The sequence below is a fragment of the Bos indicus x Bos taurus genome, chromosome 6, assembly GCF_003369695.1.
Source record: "Bos indicus x Bos taurus breed Angus x Brahman F1 hybrid chromosome 6, Bos_hybrid_MaternalHap_v2.0, whole genome shotgun sequence".
Lineage (NCBI taxonomy): Eukaryota > Metazoa > Chordata > Mammalia > Artiodactyla > Bovidae > Bos > Bos indicus x Bos taurus.
The window spans coordinates 69,218,113-69,238,941 of record NC_040081.1 but is presented as its reverse complement, the minus strand read 5'-3'; the positions used below and the strand labels follow the sequence as shown (position 1 = coordinate 69,238,941).

At 43.4% G+C, this 20,829-nt stretch overlaps 1 protein-coding gene across 2 annotated transcripts in view; it reads left to right on the top strand.

Moving 5' to 3' along the window:
* LNX1 (ligand of numb-protein X 1) overlaps window positions 1–20,829 on the top strand; it is a 186,362-nt gene that overhangs the window by 82,110 nt on the left and 83,423 nt on the right. The window contains exon 1 of one of the 2 annotated variants that reach the window (XM_027544503.1): window positions 5,554–5,934. The exons of the other annotated variant lie outside the window; for it this stretch is intronic. Coding sequence (XP_027400304.1) covers window positions 5,843–5,934 — 92 coding nt within the window. The 5' untranslated portion in view covers window positions 5,554–5,842. Of the gene's footprint in view, window positions 1–5,553; window positions 5,935–20,829 lie in introns of those variants that run through there. 2 annotated transcript variants of the gene reach the window in all.

Genomic DNA, 20,829 nt, shown 5'->3' with positions numbered 1-20,829 from the left:
GGTCTGCGGAATGCTCAGCGCATACCGAGATGTGCAGAGCTAATTGAATTCACATGTCTGAGCTGGGCCCTCAGAGTCTTTCACCCTCCCCTTCAGCAGCCCTCGGTGACGAGGGAACTCTCAGGGCAAGGTGTTGGGCCTCCACACTTGCTGTGACTCCACACTTCAGCTTCCTAAGTAGGTTAAAACCAACATTTCCAAAAATACGTTGAATTTGTTAGTCATCAAATGCTTAATATATACTTCCTTGCCTCCTGCTCCCTGAGCATTTTACTGGCCAGGATTCAGAAACCGGAGCTAATCTAGAACTTGACTCCAGAGCCCTCTTGGGCCCGGGGCCTGTGACCAACCAGTTCAGTAGACTACCTCTTCCTCCTCTTAGAAGAGAGGTTAAGATTAAGGCACTATTACTGCTGAGTCTCTTAAAGTAGGAAAACTCACACGTTACCAGGAAGCTGGTGTTTTCCTTGCATTCCGATACGAGGCCTCCAGGTCGGTGGCTGCTTGTATGGAAGTCTTGTCATATGTTTGTACTAGAAGACAAATTTATATTTATAAATTTTGCATTCTTCATTTCAGTATTTAAAATGTAAAGAGTTAAAAATATTTTATTTGACTGATGGTACTTTGATGAATATAAAGTAGTCAGGCTGAGAATTGACCTAAAATGGAGAACTTCACTGTAATTCTGGTTGATAACTACGGGGAGACTGACGTGGATCCACATGTCCTTCCAGGGGGTCCTAGAGAGCTAGCAACCCTGGGCTTCACGGGAAGCTCCCTATAGGCGGTTTGTCCGCCCGTGCAATGGGAATTTATTTTAGTTGACTCCTTGAATACTAAGCTCTTGGAGAAATAAATCACATTTAGAATGTTTCCATTGTCCCTTTAGTAAATAACCTGTGTTCAAGAACTATTTCTGCAGGGTCTCTGTTCACGGCCTATCTGGAGGATCATGCATGCTATGGTTATCAGGGATGCTGCCTGTTTTTCTGCAGAATTTATGTCATTTGTAAACATTGTCTTACTACTTCAGACCTTGGGTTGAATATAAATCCTAAAGTAAAGCATGTATGGGCAACTGTGGGTGTGCATGACTGGCTGGACCAGCAATGACTTGGGTGACTATTTTTAACTTCAGATTGAAGAGTTCTTCTATGGGAGTAAATCTAAGCATGTGAGCTGATGTTTGGAATCTTCTGGATAATTCTGTTGTCCTCTGCTCTTAGATGATTGCAGACTCCCATCATATGGGTCTACTATAAAGAATTCCCACGAGAGTGATGGGCTGTTGAGTGCAATGGCAGACTTCCCTACCAAGGGATATTGGCAGTGGGCGCAGTTGGGGCACAGCAGAGGGTCAATTCAGTGCACCTCTCTTGACCCAGACTGGCAGTGAGAGGGTGTGTGGAAGTGAAGCTTTTACTTCTTTGATCCTGAGTGGGCATTTTTTAAGTCTCAAGACTACATCTTTATTTTGCAGTATCATTCTGTGCATATATAATATTTATCAACAATCCACAATAGGCCAGGCCCAGAATGAAAGAAAAATCTATATAAGCCACAATTTCTGCCTCTGAGAAAATGACCTCTGAAAGGTAAAAGAGAATTTGAAAACACACACATGTTGAGTTCATGGTATAAGCCACTTTGCCCTTGAGTTTCTCTCTCATGGACGGTAATAAAAACGTGAGACAGTAAAGCTGACCCCCTTCAGTATTTACTTAGCACAAATAAAGAGCTCATTGTTCAGTGTTTTGAAAACAGTCCTGAGTGAAAATGTGATGGTATTGGCATGCCTGACTGAAGACTCTCTAGGGTTATTTTCTTGATTAAGTTTAAACCCAATGTCCTGGACATTTCTTCCCCGAAGACCTACGCTGGAACCTCTCCTGACCTTTTCTTCTATCAGGGCCCTTCTCTGTTGTTGTTGTTCAGTTGCTCAGTCACGTCTGACACTTTGTGACCCCGTGGACTGCAGTGCGCCAGGTTTCCCTGTCCTTCACCATCTCCTAGAGTTTGCTCACACTCATATCCATCAAGTTGGTGATGCCGCCCAACCATCTCGTCCTCTGTGGCCCTCTGCTCTTCCTGCCCTCAATCTTTCCCAGCCATCAGGGTCTTTTCCAATGAGTTGGCTTTTTGCATCAGGTGGCCAAAGTATTGGAGCTTTAGCCTTAGCATCAGTCATTCCAGTGAATATTCAGACCCTTCTCTGTACCATTTTCCATAAACACAGACTCAGCTAGCTGCCTACAGGGTGGGGAAGGTTTTACTGCCAGAGTAAAGGACCAGGGACTATTACCCTATGGAAAGGTGGTCAAATAACAAGTCTCGTTGGTCATTGTAGCCTGGCTTAACATCTCCACTCTGACTGTACTTAATGCATTCTTCACATGACTTTCCAACCCTGAACCCCCTTTCTCCTGGCCCTGCCTAACTGAGAGCTGTTCTTTTAGTTCTCCTGGGCACAGAAGAGATGAGGCAATTTTCTGCCTTTGTTTTTGAGAGAACCATTGAGCATCCATCAGATTATGCTCCAAGCAATTCTTTAAAGAAATCACATTCTCCTAGACACCCATTCCAAGAAATATTCCTTACCTTGGTTCCTGGGCATTTATTATCCATCCATATACATGCTCAACCCCTGCCATCACTCTCATGAAGTTTGAAGTCTATTTTTGCTAATTTGCCTGTGATCAAGAAAGACTATTCCAAGAAATGGTCTCTTTAACCGAGTTGAATTCTCTTTCATTCAACAGATATTTATTGAGCATCTACTATGTTCTAGGCGCTGTGGTGAGAATACAGTAGAAAACAGGACCAATAGAGCTCCTGCCCTCAAGGAGTTCCCTGCTTAGTGACAAGGAAAAAATACAAGAAAACTGGAGGTGATTGATGATTGGTGATGTCTGAGCTGACATTTAAGGATAAAGAGGACTCAGAGCCTGGAGGCAAGGATTAGGGTTAAGACTGTACTGTTTACAGCAATCCATGACCATTTGAAAGTAGGATTTTATTCCCCAAAGATTATATTAGATAGGACTACATCTGAGGATGGGTAATAAAAAATTCAAGTTATATTGATCTAACTATGTAGAAGTTTCCTTTTTCTCATCTAGCACAAAGTTTGGGGCTAGGAAGCTCACAACTAGTATGATGTTGCCATCAAGAATCCAAGCTCCTTCTGCTTTTCAGTTAGCATTCATCCTCATAATCATTACCTCGTGGCCTCAAAATGGCTGCTCAAGCCCCAGCATCACATCCAATTTCCAGGCAAAAAGAACCAGGCCTCAAAGGCAAAATGCAGTGTACAAACTGAGACTCCCTCCTTTAAAGAGCTTTCTAGGCTGTGTCACCCAGTAATTTCTTCTTATACATTGTTGGCCATTGTCATATTACGTGGCTGCCTGCCTGTGGGAGAGGCAAAGTGCATCACCACCATAAACAAAACACAGGTGCTCTTAAAAAGAAGAAGATGAGATTAGATATTGAATAGGAAACCAGCTGTTTTTGTAAGAGTGACAGAAACAATAAAAAACAGTACCTTCATTTTAATATTGCATTCATATCCATTAAGGCATCTTATCCTTTTGAAATGCAAGAAGTGAAAGGTAGACATCTTTCTTTTTAATAGAGACTTGGAGAAGCAATCTGACCTACCCAAGATCATCAGAAATACAATCCAGCACACTCTGAAGCCCATAGTCTATGTTATATACGATGCTACTTATGAGTTATGCTCTATACAGTAGATCCTGGACATTCAAGATGAGCATGTCCCAGGACTCTGTGAAACTCTGTATTCAGGAAAAGACTGAGCAGGAGGAAAGAAGGGCCAGGATGAGACCAGCAGAGCCTCTTGGAAATGGATACTGATCTGCCAGCCAGGCTCATCCACAATTATTAGTGGCTATTAATAACATTTACAACAACAGCTAAACACTCATGCAGTCCTTTGTTCTTACAGGCATTATTTCATTCCACCTTCATAACAACACTGTGAGTTAAGCATACTATTGTTGTCTTTACAAAGGAGGATACGGAAGTTCAGAGAGATTAAGCAACATGTCCAGTATCGCACAGCTCATTTATGGCAGAGCTAGGGTTCAGACTCAAAGCCTGTTTGATGACAGCATCTCAATTCCAAACCTAACTTCCTTTTTTATGCTCTTCACAGACTCTGACTCTCTTGCATACCAGAGAAAGGGAGTGGAATTCAAATTAGGACCTCCAAAGAATTATAGATGCCATGCTTTATCAAGGTTGTGTATCTCAGATCTAAACTGTAGAAGTGAAATCTGTACATCCTCAGGGTCTACTGTAGTTAAAGTCTTTTAGCACTGTCAAAGATGAATGCAAATCTCTCATGCCAGTTTCCTGCTTTTGTGTATATGTGTGTGTGTGTGTGTGTTTAAGTCGCTTCAGTCATGTCCAACTCTTGTGACCCCATGGACTGTAGCCCGCCAGGCTCCTCTGTCCATGGGATTCTCCAGGCAAGAATACTGGAATGGCTCGCTGTTTCCTCATCCCGGGGATCTTTCCGACCCAGAGATTGAAGCCATGTCTCTTATGTCTCCTCTTTACCACTAGCACCTGCAGTTGGTGTCATCCTGTAGATTTTCCCTAGTCTTCTTCCTGTGAAGTGGAGTTTGTTGTAATTGCCCGGTTATGGTTAATGTAACTATCTTTTTGAGCCAGTTCTGTTAAGATTTGGGTCTTTAGTTACCAAAATGGATTTTCATCTTCTTAAATATGAACTGGAAGGAGAGGAATCTGAGGCTTCTATGGTTTTCAGAGCTTAGGCATGCAAAGAAGCCCTCTTGTTAAGACAGGTAGTATGGTCTGGAATCATAGACCTCAAAGGTGGAAGAGATGCTGTGGTCCAGCCTCCACAGAACCAAGGAAATAGGCATTATTAGCTCTGTTTCAAAAATGAGATGACTGAGGCTCAGAGCTTCAGTGAAATGCCCAGAATCCTGCAGCTAGTGTCAGAGCCTAATTCAATTACTCCAGGGAGCAGGAGGAATGGAATAACATTTCTTCTTGATCAGGAGTCTGTATAAACTGTTTTTAAAGAACTTCATGTCTGTCTATTGAGGCTTTTGATTAGTCTCAGAGAGAATGGCACAACCTATTCTGTCATAGGGACAGTTTTCAAAATGAACAGGAAAGACATCACTTCCCTTACCTCTGTCTGTGTGGTCAGGACATTGACAGGTAAATTACCTTAAGTACATATTCTAAATAGACATGGAGAGGTGGAGCTGGTTCCTATTAACATTCCTGTGCAACAATATCCAAAGACTCACTTTGAGCTCAGCTCTCTAGGCTCTGTTCCAAAGATGCTGATTTCAACCTGTGTCATCCTCCAGTCAAGCTGGAGGACAGCTTCTGAGTATCTGCTTATTCACACAGTGGGCTCTGCATGTGCCATGTTCATGCCCTCTTCCAACACAGATCAGCTTCCAGCCCGTCTGCTCCCAGCCAGTGATGTAAATGTACCAGCTGCTTCCTAAGAACCAGTCGGCAGGAGGGGGCAGGTCCCTTTCCCAGGCATCAGCCTGCCTGCTCTCAGCCTAACCCTCTCGCCAGCCTTGGTGGGGCCCTTCGTTCTCACATCTCCCCATCTGAGAATCAGAGCACCTCACCGTCCTCATATGAGCCTGTGGTTTATCAACGCAGCTCCAGCTAAGGGCTCTGAGTCTGATTCTCTATGATCTGCTGATTGTGGGAACATGGCAAAGGTTGTTTAAGGGGGGGGCTGGGCTGGGCCCCTGCCACTGACAGACAGAAAGAAGGTGGCTGGTGGGGGGAGAAAAAGCTGCACCCTGATCGGAAAATGAAGGCGCTTCTGTTGCTGATCCTGCCTTGGCTCAGCCCTGCCAACTACGTTGACAATGTGGGCAATCTGCACTTCCTATACTCAGAACTGTGAGTCCCCTCTCACCGTGCCTGCCTGTGTCTGTGTGTTGGGGTGTCGGGGGTGGGACCGAGTCCATCCTTGGGCCAGCATGTCGGTTTAGAGGAATAAATTCCACATCCACTAAATGCACTTGGACAAAACATCCTGCCAGTAGTCTGAAGTCGCGTGCTTAGCGGTCTGTGACTTAACAGAGAAACATCATCTTACTGATGCAGTGCTTTCCCAGCAAGGCATTTTTTCCCTGGCATCTGTGCCAACACTGCTTTCTTCCTTTCTTTCTTTCTTTTTTTTTTTTTTTTGATACTCTGCTTTTTCTCAATAGCTGCTTCTTCACTTCCCTCCATAAATAGAACCAAAGGACCATTAAGAACAGAAGCTGCGTGTACAGACCTGAGGTCTCTATTGGACATTTCTAGTTATAAACAGATATCATCCTTTTTTGAGACAGTCGGTCTCTAATCCTGAAAACACCAAGAGTGTCAGTATGGGGGCAAGATAGCCCTATATGTAAAAAATCTACACCCTTTTTGTTTTTATTTTTGATAATTTTTATGCATCGGAAAGCAGAAAGAACCCTGCAGTGAATACCTAGATATAATCAGAAAGCAGAAAGAACCCTGCAGTGAATACCTAGATATACCACCTAGATATAATGATTAACATTTTGCCAATTTTTCCTCATTGTTTTATTTTTTATGGAAGTGGTTTGGAGTAGATTCCTGTCATCATAACATTTTACCTCTAAATATTTCATTATGCATCTCAAAAAAAAAAAAAAAGACATTTTCCTCCATGACCTATGTTCATTTTGTAAGAGGAAATGACTCACATCCCCAATCTTTACAGTGATATTTTTCAGGCTGTTACTGTTAATAAGCTTTGAAAAAGGATTGCAGACTGATGTGAACAGCTTCTAGCAATCAGATGAAAAGTGCTGCTGTGTATGTCTCAGTGTTGGGAGTATTTACAGAAATGTAGTTCTCTTTACTCACCAGACAGGTAAAAATAGCAAGAGTTGCTTCTTTATAAATTAGAGTCAGGGTAGGGGGTAATTGAAAAGAGGGACTCTAAATAGAGTCCAGACATCCCAGAATAGAAAAGCTTGACTGGTCAGATTTAAGTAGAGATGCTCACATGTTTAGATATAACCAGTGCCTCTGTTATAGTTAGGCAGACTGATCAATTTGCCCAGCGCAGTAGATGCTCAATAAATGCTCCAGAAGCAGAGAAGAGAATGAATGACCTGGGTCTATGAAGGACATTCATTTTGAGGACTCTTCATTTCAGGATTTCCTGGTCCTCCTACCTTATTGGAATGTAAACCCAGTCCACCTTGGATAAGAAGGTTCATAGAGAAAGTATCTGGCTTAAGCCTGAATAGTGAGCATCTCTGGGGTAATAATGACATTGTGGAAGCTTTTCTAGAAAAACATATGATGGCAGATTTAATTGGGATTATGGAAAAGCCCCTTCCTCTCTCATGATGGATGCTGAAGCTATCTCTCAAATCTAGTGCCAGCAAGTGTTCCTCCCAGCCCTTTCCACCTGCATCTCTCCACCCCGACCCCCCACCCCCATCTACTATCCTTGTTATTTGCTGTATTAATTTCCCAGAGCGGCTGCAACTAATTATGTACAAGACAGCACATATTTAATCTCTCACAGTTCTGGGGGCTAGGAGCTTGACATTAAGGTGGCAATAGGCACACTCTGTGAGGGCTGTGGGGGAGAATCCTTCCTCACCTCTCCCAGCTTCTGGGGGCTCCAGGCATTCCTTGGCTTGTGGCTGCATCACTTCAGTCTCTTCCTCCATCTTCACACAGCCTTCTACGGTTTGTGCTCTCCAGTTCTACATCTTCTTCCCCTCTTATAAGGATACATGTCACTGGATTTAGGACTCATCTAGATAATCCAGATGATCTTGAGAACCTTAGTCTAATTGCATCTGTAAGACTCTTTATCCAAATAGGGTCACATTCACAGGTTCTGGGTGGCATGTTTTTAGGGGCCACCATTCAACCCATGTCAAGTGCTAATGAGGAACCCTTCCATTGAGTTACTTTCCCTTTATAGCCTAATTAAAGGCAGGCTCTTACAGTTTTCTTTTCCACAAATGCATGAATCAAAGGCAACTTTTCTGAGTGAATTCAAGTTAGCCACCCAATGTGAAGCAATCCAGGAGGCATGATATGAGGAAATTAGAAATACCACGTTCCTGTACTGATTTGATAGAACTTTCTTGGAAGCTCCCAGTTCTGTGCAGCTGTTACCTGATGCTGCTAGTGATAGTGAACTAATCAGTGAATTAATGACATGTTTCAGGTACTGGGGCTTCCCTTGTGGCTAAGCTAGTAAAGAATCCACCTGCAATGTGGTTCAGGTACTGCGGCATGTACTGGAAGGAATATTTGGGCAGTAAAAAATTAGTCACAGCACCTACCCACAAGGAGTTGAGGATTTAATTGAGAAGATAAAATGTATATAGATAAGAAATATAAACAATGATCTAAGACATAAAGGGGTAAGTCTTTAGACAGTAGGTTAGGTAACCAGTTGAGAGGAGGAGGAGATTGTGTATTTCAGTGAAATTGATCAGGGAAAGCTTGGCAAGAAGATGGGGGCCAGAGCAGGAACTTTAATTAGGAAGGAATTAGGCAGAATCAGAGATGCACAGATAAATGTTTCAGGCAGAGTTTCAGAAAGGATAAGAGGTGGCTGTGGTTGTCAGCAAAGCTTAGAAAACAACTGAGAGCTGTGAGTGGCACTGCTGGGTGGATCTGCTCAGTATTCTCAGCCACAGGGTGGTGAGATGCTACTGTCGGCCGCTGGGATCTCAAAGGTGGAGTGCATTAACCAGGCTTTTTCTGACACCCTCGTCTAGGCTTTGGCGTCCAGGCCTTGGGTGAAGCTTGCCCTGTGTCCTGAGCTTCCAACCACAGAACTCCTTCTGGATTTTCCTTTCTCTCTGACACCAAGACTCCCTCAGCCTGAGTCCTCTTCCCTAGCATCCCAGCTGGAAAACTGGAGTTAATCCAGTAAGTGGATTCAAATTTAAGATGTGGTCCCCAGGGGTCTCAAACTCAAATGTCTAGAGGAACCAGGCAGGAGTTATCTAAACATGTGAATCATTCAGATCTAAGATTACAGGAAGGCCTGAGGCCTCCAATCAACTGCTGAGAAAGTAGGTGTACAAATATGTATGCATATATATGTATATATAAACATATACGAAAAGAAACAGAAAGTGAAGTCGCTCAGTCATGTCTGACTCGTTGCAAACCCATGGACTATAGCCTACCACACTCCTCCATCCATGGGATTTTCCAGGCAAGAGTACTGGGTGGGTTGTCATTTCCTTCTCCAGGGGATCTTCCTAACCCAGGGATTAAACCCGGGTCTTCTGCATTGTAGGCAGACGCTTTACCGTCTGAGCCACCAGGGAAGTCCATACACATATATATGTATATATAATGTCAGGGGAGTGTGTAATTTCCTCGGTTCTATCTCATCACAACAAAATTTGAGGTGACAGACGTTAAAGCCCTTGGACAGGCCGTGTCACAGCTCTCAGTTCTCGGACAGACTGTGTTACAGCTATTGGACAGATCAGTGGTACAGCTCCGTGTTACAGCTCAATTTTATTTAGAAAATAAAAGGAAAATACATCCTTGAGGTGTGAGGGCATGCTGACCCAAAAGACATGAAGAGAAGAGGAGAGAGAGTATGAGCCTGAGAGAGAGAGCCCCAGCCCTTTGGCTCCTCTTTTTATATGTTTTTTTCCTCCCCCTGAGCCTGCCCTGTGTAAACTGGGCTAGCCAGGAGTGCTGTTTGTCCTACCTGAGGTCCTCACTCGGGTCCTCTGAGCTTCCTTTGTTCTATTTTCACGGGCTTTTCCCTTCCTTGTCTTTTAGCCACCACCATTCTGGACTCCTTTTTCCTATTCTAACTACCGAACATATAATATACATATTATGTATACAGGTTCGATCCCTGGGTTTAGAAGATTCCCTGGAGAAGGGAAAGGCTACCAACTCCAGTATTTTGGCCTGGAGAATTCCATGGACTGTATAATCCATGATTCAGTTCAGTCACTCAGTTGGCAAAGTAATGTCTCTGCTTTTTAATATGCTGTCTCAGTTCAGTTCAGTTCAGTCACTCAGTCGTGTCCAACTCTTTGCAACCCCATGAATCACAGCACGCCAGGCCTCTCTGTCCATCACCAACTCCCGGAGTTCACTCAAACTTATGTCCATCAAGTTGGTGATGCCATCCAGCCATCTCATCCTCTGTCGTCCCCTTCTCCTCCTGCCCCCAATCCCTCCCAGCATCTAGATTGATCATAACTTTCCTTCCAAGGAGTAAGTGTCCTTTAATTTCATGGCTGCAGTCACCATCTACAGTGCTTTTGGAGCCCAGAAAAATAAAGTCAGCCGCTGTTTCCACTGTTTCCCCATCTATTTGCCATGAAGTGATGGGACCAGATGCCATGATCTTCATTTTCCGAATGTTGAGCGTTAAGCCAACCTTTTCACCCTCCTCTTTCACTTTCATCAAGAGGCTCTTTAGTTCTTCCTCACTTTCTGCCATAAGGGTGGTATCATCTGCATATCTGAGCTTATTGATATTTCTCCCAGCAATCTTGATTCTAGCTTGTGCTTCCTCCAGCCCAGCGTTTCTCATGATGTACTTTACATATAATTTAAATAAACATGGTGACAATATACAGCCTTGAAGTACTCCTTTTCCTGTTTGGAACCAGTCTTTTGTTACATGTCCAGTTCTAACTGTTGCTTCCTGACCTGCATATAGGTTTCTCAAGAGGCCAGTCAGGTGGTCTGGTATTTCCCATTTCTTTTAGAATTTTTCCACAGTTTATTGTGTCCACACAGTCAAAGGATTTGGCATAGTCAATAAAGCAGAAATAGATATTTTTCTGGAACTCTCTTGCTTTTTCCGTAATCCATCAGATGTTGGCAATTTGATCTCTGGTTCCTCTGCCTTTTCTAAAACCAGCTTGAACATCTGGAAGTTCACAGTTCATGTACTATTGAAACCTGGCTTGGAGAATTTTAAGCATTACTTTACTAGCATATGAGATGAGTGCAATTGTGCAGTAGTTTGAGCATTCTTTGGCATTGCCTTTCTTTGGGATTGGAATGAAAACTGACCTTTTCCAGTCCTGTGGCCACTGCTGAGTTTTCCAAATTTGCTGGCATATTGAGTGCAGCACTTCCATAGCATCATCTTTTAGGATTTGAAGTAGCTCCACTGGAATTCCATCACCTCCACTAGCTTTGTTCATAGTGATGCTTCCTAAGGCCCACTTGACTTTGCATTCCAGGATGTCTGGCTCTAGGTCAGTGATCACACCATCGTGATTATCTGGGTCATGAAGATCTTTTCTGTACGGTTCTTCTGTGTATTCTTGCCACCTCTTCTTAATATCTTCTGCTTCTGTTAGGTCCCTACCATTTCTGTCCTTTAGTGAGCTCATCTTTGCATGAAATGTTCCCTTGGTATCTCTAATTTTCTTGAAGAGATCTCTAGTCTTTCCCATGCTATTCTTTTCCTCTATTTCTTTGCATTGATCACTGAGGAAGGCTTTCTTATCTCTCCTTGCTATTCTTTGGAACTCTGCATTCAGATGCTTATATCTTTCCTTTTCTCCTTTACTTTTTGCTTCCCTTCTTTTCACAGCTATTTGTAAGGTTTCCTCAGACATCCATTTTGCTTTTTTGCATTTCTTTTTCTTGGGGACGGTCTTGATTCCTGTTTCCTGTACAATGTCACAAATCTCCATCCATAGTTCATAAGGCACTCTATCAGATCTAGTCCCTTAAATCTATTTCTCACTTCCACTATAGTCATAAGGGATTTGATTTAGGTCATACCTGAATGGTCTAGTGGTTTTCTCCACTTTCTTCAATTTCAGTATGAATTTGACAATAAGGAGTTCATGATCTGAGCCACAGTCAGCTCCCAGTCTTGTTTTCACTGACTATAGAGCTTCTCCATCTTTGGCTGCAAAGAATATAATCAATCTGATTACGGTGTCGACCATCTGGTGATAATTCATGGATGGGGTCACAAAAGAGTCAGACAGGACAGAGCAACTTTCACTTTCATATATATATAAACATGTATATGTATACATAATAATATACATATTATGTATAACATACATGATACATAAAGTAAACATGTATACATATATACTGGCTTGATGTTGTTTTAGTTGCTAAGTCATGTCCTATTCTTTTGTGACCCCATGGACTGTACCCCACCAGGCTCCTCTGTCCATGGGATTCTCCAGGTGAGAATACTGGAGTGGGTTGCCATTTCCTCCACCAGGGGATTATTCCCCACCCAGGGATCAAACCCATGTCTCCTGCCTTGGCAGGCAGATGCTTTACCACTAAGGGAAGTCCATAGATACTGGCTAAAAGGCATTCAATTCAACTTAACTCCAAATAAAAACACCTGTGTGCAATCCAGCAGACGCTTCTGCCTGCATGGTTTGGCCTTGAGGGCCAAGAGTTTATGACCCTAGGCAGCTCCTTCTTTAAACATTTCCATCAGCACCTGTTGACGTGACCCAGAGGAGAGTGTATTCCGTAGAAGAAGCCTAAAACCAGAGTGTTTAGTATAAAGGAGTCCCAATCAGAGATTAGGGGGCAGGGAGCTGAGGATTGCTCTTGGGGTCTACAGAAAGCCTGCCGAAAGGATCAAGGGCAGTGCTTTCTTTCATAAGCCCTCACCTCCAGACTTCCATGAACTCTCTCTGAACTTTCTAGATGCCCAGGCAAATTTAAGAAATAGACTTTGAGTTTCACACACATGAGCACGGTTCCAGCCTTATAGCCTTTCTGGGTCTATTTACAGCCTCATGCATGTCCAGACTTATAGGTGAAGTCCTTGGAGCAGCGAGGGTTCATGAGGACCACCCACATAACAACTGAGGGCTGACTTTTTTTTTTACTTTAAAATGCAGATGTTCGGGCTCTAAATCAATTCCCTAAAACAAAAGTCTTGGGTGGAGAGCATCCATTTTCATTCTCAAGTTCCCCTTGATTCTTATGAGGCCCATCCTATTTTCATTCTTAACAAAAAACTCCCCAAGTGATCCTTCTGGGCATTACAATTTAAGAACCCTCAGTTCCAGCTCAGGTGTCGACTCACCCTGACATCCTGTGGAAAGTCATCTCTCCGTCCCTCTGCGTTCCTCTGTGGTGTGTCCTCCACAGCGTTCCCATCCATTCTGCTCTGCCTGCTGAGTCCTAAGAAGGAGGGTTGGTTGAGAGTTGTTTATTTCTGTACACCCAACTTCTGCACAGTACAGGCTTAAATTGAACTAAGTGAAATGAATTCACCTCGTGTCTTGGCCAGTTCCATGACAAGTTGTCTGTATCTCAGGTTTTGCAGAAAGCAGCACTGGGCCTGAGTAACTGAAATGGCTGCTGCTGCTCAGGTTAATAAATCTGTGGCTTTTGTAATATTTCTTTAAATACTTTGTTTAGCAAAAATCCCACGGAGAAACTAGAGTTGGGGGTGGTGAAATGATGAAATGAATTTTATGATACACTCCCAACTCTCAAAAACTATTTACAGAAAATTGAAAGTTTTGTCATCTTTCCCCAGCTGTTCAAATTCTATCTCCTATAGTGTCTGAAAACAATTCTCACTTTGTGTCATATTTTGGTGGAAGCTGTGTTTATGCTTGTGGTATAGAGTCTGAGTGAATTTCCAGCAGCTGGAGCCCTATTCTTCAAAGCAGGTAACTGTCCTTTGTTTGAAAGATGAAAGTATCAATAAGGCAGCTAGGCACCGTCAGCCAATGGGGGATAACTGGTCCCTAAAACTGGTGCTGTGCTATTGCTGTGTGGCTTCTCAGGTTGCAGGAAACTCTGGCTGTCTTTCTCACTTACAGTCAAATATTCTTGGTTTGGAACCGACATCACTAGAAACAGAATCCATGCCCATATCTGGAGGGAGAAATTGCACTCTTTCCTGACCCCTGCAGAGAGAGTAGCTCTAAACAGGGACGGTTTATTCCCCCTGGAGTTTTATGCTCGGGAAATTAAAATGCATGACTCCAGTTTTGCAACCTGAATCATTTAAGGCTATGGAAGGATGTCTCTGGAGAAACTGCCAAGAACAGCAGTTCTGAGGCGGCCCTGTGTGTGTCCTTCTGGGAAGTAGGGTAGGGCCTGGGAGTTAGAGACGCAGAACACCCACCACATGTCTCAGGTCCAAGGAGCCCAGCCACCCCCTGCTCCCTTAGCAGAACTTCCTTGAACCAACTTGCAAAACACACCTCTGACAAATTGCAGTCTTCATTGGGGTTCAACAGACCAATAAGAGCCTTAAATCACACCCCACTGGGCATTCTGGGCTTTCAAGGGTTTCAAGATGGTTTGCCCTGGTCCAACTTCTCCATTTCCCCTTCTTTAGGGAAAGGTCATGTGGCAGCACTGGCCTCCTCCCTGCTGGCTTCAGCCAGATTTGGCCGTGAGCTACACAGCCCGGGGAAGCATCTTTTCCAAAGGCTTTGTACTAAGCCGAGGTCCACACAAGGCATGTCGAGACTGTTGCTGTTGGACTCTTCTTCGTGTGAATGAGGAGGAAGAGGGTTGAGGGAGAGGAGTGCAGTAGAATGACCTCAGCATCCTTTTCCTCCTCACTTCATTTGCACTGTGTTAACGACTCCCAGCACTTTCCAAGTTTAAACCAACAGAGTGAACTCCATGGGTTTGCCAGGAGATGCTTTCCAAGTTAAGTCTCAAAGAAATTATCTTTTTCATCAAAATTGAAAAGGAAACAAAACAAAACAAAACTGCCCGTCTCTGTATTTTTCTCATCCTATGTTTTGAGAATCCAAGGTCAAGTTTAGATTAGGATTTAGAAGGAAGGACGTAGCATTTACAGAGAAAATGGGGTGAGGTAGAGAAATCCTGCTCCACTAGAGAGGAGCAAGGTCCATTCTGGGGGAGTAGAGCCAGAGTCCTTTTGTGTTCAATGACTCTCAATGTCTTCCAAAGCTTTGCAGCTCAGCACATGTCTAATAGGGCATTTCCCCCTTAAATCTACAGCTTGTGTATCTGGAAGGAAATTGAAGCTGCATGTTCCCAATTCATTATACTCAACTCATCAAAATGGTGCTTTGTAATGATGCTTTGTCCAAAGAGCATAGTGATCCTGTTTAATGGTCTTATTTTTTTTCTCCTTGAGAATCAGCAAGTTCTCTTTTGCCAGTAGAAAAGCAACAGCAGTCCCAAATTATTTACTTCCTGATCTAAAATGCCAAATGCAGGGGCCTCAAGGTGCCACTCTAGAGCTCAGTAAATTGTCTGCTTTTCTTGATGTCACTTAACTATGTCAGGTAGATGAAAGACAGTGGGGATTTTTTTTTTAATAGTGGGCCTCACTGATTTCTTCATGTTTGGTTGATTTTTGTTTTAAAATTCTTAGCTTTTATAATGAAAACTTCAGTGTAAAAGTAGAGTATAAGGAATCCCCATGTACATTAACACCTATCTCCAATAATTAATAATTCATGGCTTTTTTCATCTATATCATCTTTTGAAGCAAATCCCAAACAGCATAGTTCATCTGCAGATGTCTTAGTGTTTATCTCTAAAGGATACAAGTTCTTAAGAAATGTACTATAACATTAATATCACACAAAACAACCATAATCCCTTAATATCAAAATGCAATCAGTTTAAATATGCAATCAGTTCAGCATTTCCCTGTTGACTTGGCGAACTCCAAATACCAGGTTAGTAGCTAAAAAAAAATACAGCAATTATTTAATTTACTGTAAAGTTGAGGGAAATGGAAAGAAGACAATTGTTACATCCAAAACATGGAACAATCTTATGAATTCAACCAAGACAGGTATTTTTGATGACTTCGTCACCCAGAAGCTTTATGAGGGGAAACTTAGAGTCAGTATCTTCTCCTTAAAGTGATAATCTCCCAACTTTTTTCATCACAGTGTTAGTTACTCAGCCATGTCCTACTCTTTGCAACCCCATGGACTGTAGCCCACCAGGCTCCTCTGTCCATGGGATTTCCCAGACAAGAATACTGGAGAGGGTTGCCATTCCCTTCTCCAGGGGATCTTCCCAACCCAGGAATCAAACCCAGGTCTCCTGCATTGCAGGCAGATTCTTTACTGTGTAAGCCACCAGGGAAGCCCTTTTTCCATCACAGACCCATAGCAATACATTCCAGGCAAGAATACTGGTGGGATCTTTCCCACTCAGAGGTTGAACCCAAGTCTCCTGTATTGCAGGCAGGTTCTCTACCATCTGAACTACCAGGGAAGTCCTTACCTATCCTGTGTTGTGTTGTGCTAAGTCGCTTCAGTCGTATCCAACTCTTCGTGACCCTGAAAAACCCTGACAGGCTCCTCTGTCCATGGGATTCTCCAGGCAAGAATAGTGGAGTAGGTTGCCATTTCCTTCTTCAGGGGATCTTCCTGACCCAGGAATCGAACCCACATCTTTTATATCTTCTGCATATGTATTTACAAATTATATACATGTATTAATGTGTTATATCCATTATAAGACATACAAAAATGCTGTTAAAGGATCAGAAAATTCTGCATAAGAGCTCTATTATAGTCCCCCACATTCCTCATGGGTATCATCACTTTGGCGACTACCACAGAGGAATGGCAGGCTCTCAGGACTGGTTGGCATCAGAACACAACCCCTTCATTAAAGTAAACAGGGGAAATTTCCCACTGCCAGTCTGTGGGATTGGCCTTGGAAGGAATAGGGCAGGAAATGGCCCGTTTCTGCAAGCCAACGAAAACTTGCAGACCAAACAACCAGACAACTTTTCTCCTAGTTATTTCCCCATTTTCAATCATCATTACTTCTTCTGCGTGGCCCATGTAGACCCTACTCTCTTCCAGCTTCCTCTATCCCGAACAACATCTGCTTTCATAAACATTGGGTCTGGTGGCATTGAGGGGCAGGGGTGGTCCAGGGTTGTGAAGCCTGAAGCATTTAGAGGAGTCCTCTTTAAAAAAGAAACAGAATCATGAATTCATACTGGCTAGGTCCCTGGTGAGGACTTGGAAGGACTCATGCATGCCTTGAGCTGGAATCATCAGTCTTAACAGTAACACTGCCTCCCGCTCCCGTGCGTGAGCACTGAAATACCAGCTGTGTGTCTGTGTCCCCTTTCCCTCCCCACTTCTCACTGTCTTTTAGTTATGGAACAAGCTCTGGGAATTCTGGTGCCCCTCTAAGCCCACTCCTCCTGTGTTTTAACTCCCACATATCCAGAGCTAGCACAGTCTTCCTGACTGTTCTGTGGGCCAAGGGAGTACTTGTGGCCCTTTTCTACCATCTTCCTTCATTATCAGTTCTACCCAGAAGAGTCAGGGAGAGGCCTGGGCCCCAAGGCCTTTGTCACCCTGAGAACCATAATGAAGTGGCCCACCACTGAAAAGTTGGAAGTGAGATAACTTGGTGATTAAGGGCACACACTCTGCAGTCAGGTTGACTCAGCTTCCTATTCAGTCTCTGCCAGCTGGGCAAACTTAGACAAGTTACGTAGCCTCTCTGAGCTTTTCTCCTCTATAAATGAGGGTAGTGACACCTATCTCACAGATCGCGAATATTGAATGCAATTATATAAAGCATTTAGTACAGTTCCTGGTACCTAGCAAACCCTTATGGAGAAGGAAATGGCAACCCACTCCAGTACTCTTGCCTGGAAAATCCTATGGATGGAGGAGCCTGGTAGGCTGCAGTCCATGGGGTCGAGAAGAGTTGGACCCGACTGAGCGACTTCACTTTCTCTTTTCACTTTCATGCATTGGAGAAGGAAATGGCAACCCACTCCAGTGTTCTTGCCTGGAGAATCCCAGGGACAGTGGAGCCTGGTGGGCTGTCATCTCTGGGGTCACACAGAGTCAGACACGACTGAAGTAACTTAGCAGCAGCAGCAAACCATTAAGTTATGGATTTTATTAGTAGTAATAACAGTAGTTATAAGAATTTCTCATCAATTCTAAGATAATTCTTAATGTAAGAGCCACCCTTATCTTCTAATGGCACTGTACAAAGATAATGGGTAATGCTTTTTTTCTATTTCTGTAAAATAATGGTGCACCTACAACAGATGAAATATTTAATGAAATTTGATAATAGCTAAACTTCATCCAGGATGAGCAGGGATGGGCTGAGATCAAGAAAGTGGAATTACTGAAAGTGTACTTTCCCTCCTTTCTTCCCTCCCTCCCTCTCTGAAGACTTAGCTCAGACAGGGATGACTAGTGTCTCGGAAAACCTGGGGAAACGCCGAAGCCGTTTGTCAGTGGACAAGGGGCCTGCCTCCCACACAGCTCTGTAGGTCCTTGTCTCTGAACTGACTCCCGTGCTTCCTCCTCCCCAGATTCATTCCTCCCCACTTAGCTACTTGTCTTATAACTTTGACATTGCAGCTCCTACTTCTCCTTTCCTCTTTCCTACCCTTCTTCCCCCTTTCCTAATTTGCAGAGGAAGACTGGATCCAGCATGGTTCTTGGCTGAGGAGTCTGTGACCCAGAGTCATATTTTTTTTTCTAGCCAAACAGGGCTGTGGAAATGATCCAACCCAATCTGCCCACTTTGTAGAACATAAGGTATAGGAATTCACCCAGATAACTCAGCCCTACCAGTAACAAGCTATGTGACCTCAAACGTGATGTTTTGGGGAAACAATGTTAATGCATTCATTATTTTAATTTTTCCTCAGGAAACAGTAAAACTGGAGTTAGTTATCAAAATTTAACTGACAGTTTTGGACAAAACAATGGCATAGATGTGGTAAAAATGATACACGTGACATCACCTTTAAGGAGTGAGTGACTTCTGAGGGTATATCACCACCCAGGTGTGCTCAGCATTGTTGGGGGACTTCCTTGATCAGTTTTGTACAAATGCAACCTGAGGTCCTTAGAAAGATAAAGCTTCACATTGGAATATGGCATTCCAAGGATTTTCATATAATCCCAAGGGTCTCATATACAGGGGATGGCAGCAGAGAGACAGGGTGGAGCCCAATCACGAAGCAGTCACAAGCTTCAGCTTGTAGTGATTAAAACCATGGCTTCAGAAGGTACTCAAATCTGAATTCAGGTTCTGGCCTGTCACTTACCAGCTGTGTAACCTTGGATAGATTACTTAACCTCAGCTAGGCCCCAAGTTTCTCATCCTTAAATCAGAGTTTTTAATGATAAGTACCTAACCCCTGGGTTAAAAATTAAATATATGCATGAAGCACTTAGTAGATGCTTGGAGCATTCCAAGGACACTATAAACATTTGCCATGGTTATGATAACCTAGCTCATTTGAACCTCATAGCAAATGTAGTGACTCCCCATCTTATTGATGAGAAAACTAAGCTTCATTGAGCTTAAGGAGGTTCCCCTAGAATACAGGCATCCTGATTCAAGGACCAAGGCTGCTTTTCTACTGCATCTCCCTTTGTTGCCATGGAGATGGCATTGCTGAAATGCATCTTGGGTTGCTCCAGGCCTTTACAATTCGTTAGCACCAGGTTGGGGAACTGAGATGGATTCAGAACCCCAAAAGTCAATTGCTTTGTAGATGACACCTTTCCAAGTGAGATATTTGGGTAGTTTCTCTGGCCAGTCATGCTGAAGACAGAGCTTTCCAGCATGCACAACCATTTTTGCCACTGGAGTAGGCATAAGAGGGCAGACTACAAGTGGTCCCAAAGACTTTATTTAAAATGGTCAGCCAAAAATGGTTTTTGGCCCCATAAGTTAATTGATGATAGATTAAAGAAGATCAAAGGGATTCTGTTGCAAATGCATCTGGAATAACCCTTCCCTCCAAGATGCTGCTGCAGTTTTTGTAGAAAAACATCTGGGCACCATCAAAAGTAGAAGTCCCCCCCATCCTCTCTCCCTCTATGAGACAAACCCTGTGCAGGTCGTATAGCATTATGGTCATGAGCGTGGGCTCCAGAAAGCCAAACCGACCCTGGTCCTGTCATTCACTATATGTGGAGGCTTCAGGCAGCTACCCTAACCTCCAAGATCACTCTTCTGGAGTGAGTGGGGACTACAGCCCCGGCAATATGCCTGCCACGTGAGCATTCACAACCAATGTTAGCTCTTACGCTTGGGGCTTTGCTACTCTACAATGCAACTTCCTATGTGCATTTTTTCTCTTTTCAAAAGAGGAGTGGTGTTGGTGTCTGATTACTGAAGGCTCCTTGCTGACGAGGTACCCCTCTTATGGTCGCGTTGGATGCTAGTCAGGACAGCAGCCCAACCCCATCAGGGACTTATATTTCCTTTACCATCGTGAAAGAATGACTCAACCCCTGAGAAGTACTGATTCTCCAAGAAAAGCCCCCAGACACTTATAGTCAGCTTCCAAGAATTAAACAGTCCAAATGGCAACTAGACAGAAATGGTGTCTAGGGTTCAAATACAGGACTGGGGAGGGTAAAGGAGAGGAAGAGAAAGTGTTCTCTTTAACTCAGCATCATTTCCTTACAAAAGAACCAACAACTTAGATTATTCTGCAGAAAAAGAGTCAGTTTGTTTGTTTGTTTAATCCCTCTTCAATTCCTTAGCATCAGTAAAGAAAGCATCAGGGCAATGAATTGACTTTTTTCACCTCAATTTTCTTGGTTTCTCTGCACATCCATCTATCCCCTCCTACTTTCTTGGTGTGGTTGACAGAGTTGGATCAAGGCATGTGGACATCCAAGGAGTCCAGTGGTTTGGTTCTCCTTCAAATTCTTTTAACATTTAACATTTAACAAAGGCAGGGAATTTCTATTAATAAAAACAGTACCTTACAGAAACTGTCTGCTTGGTCCAGTAGACATAAATTAATATTCTGGATAAGTCTAACAAGAC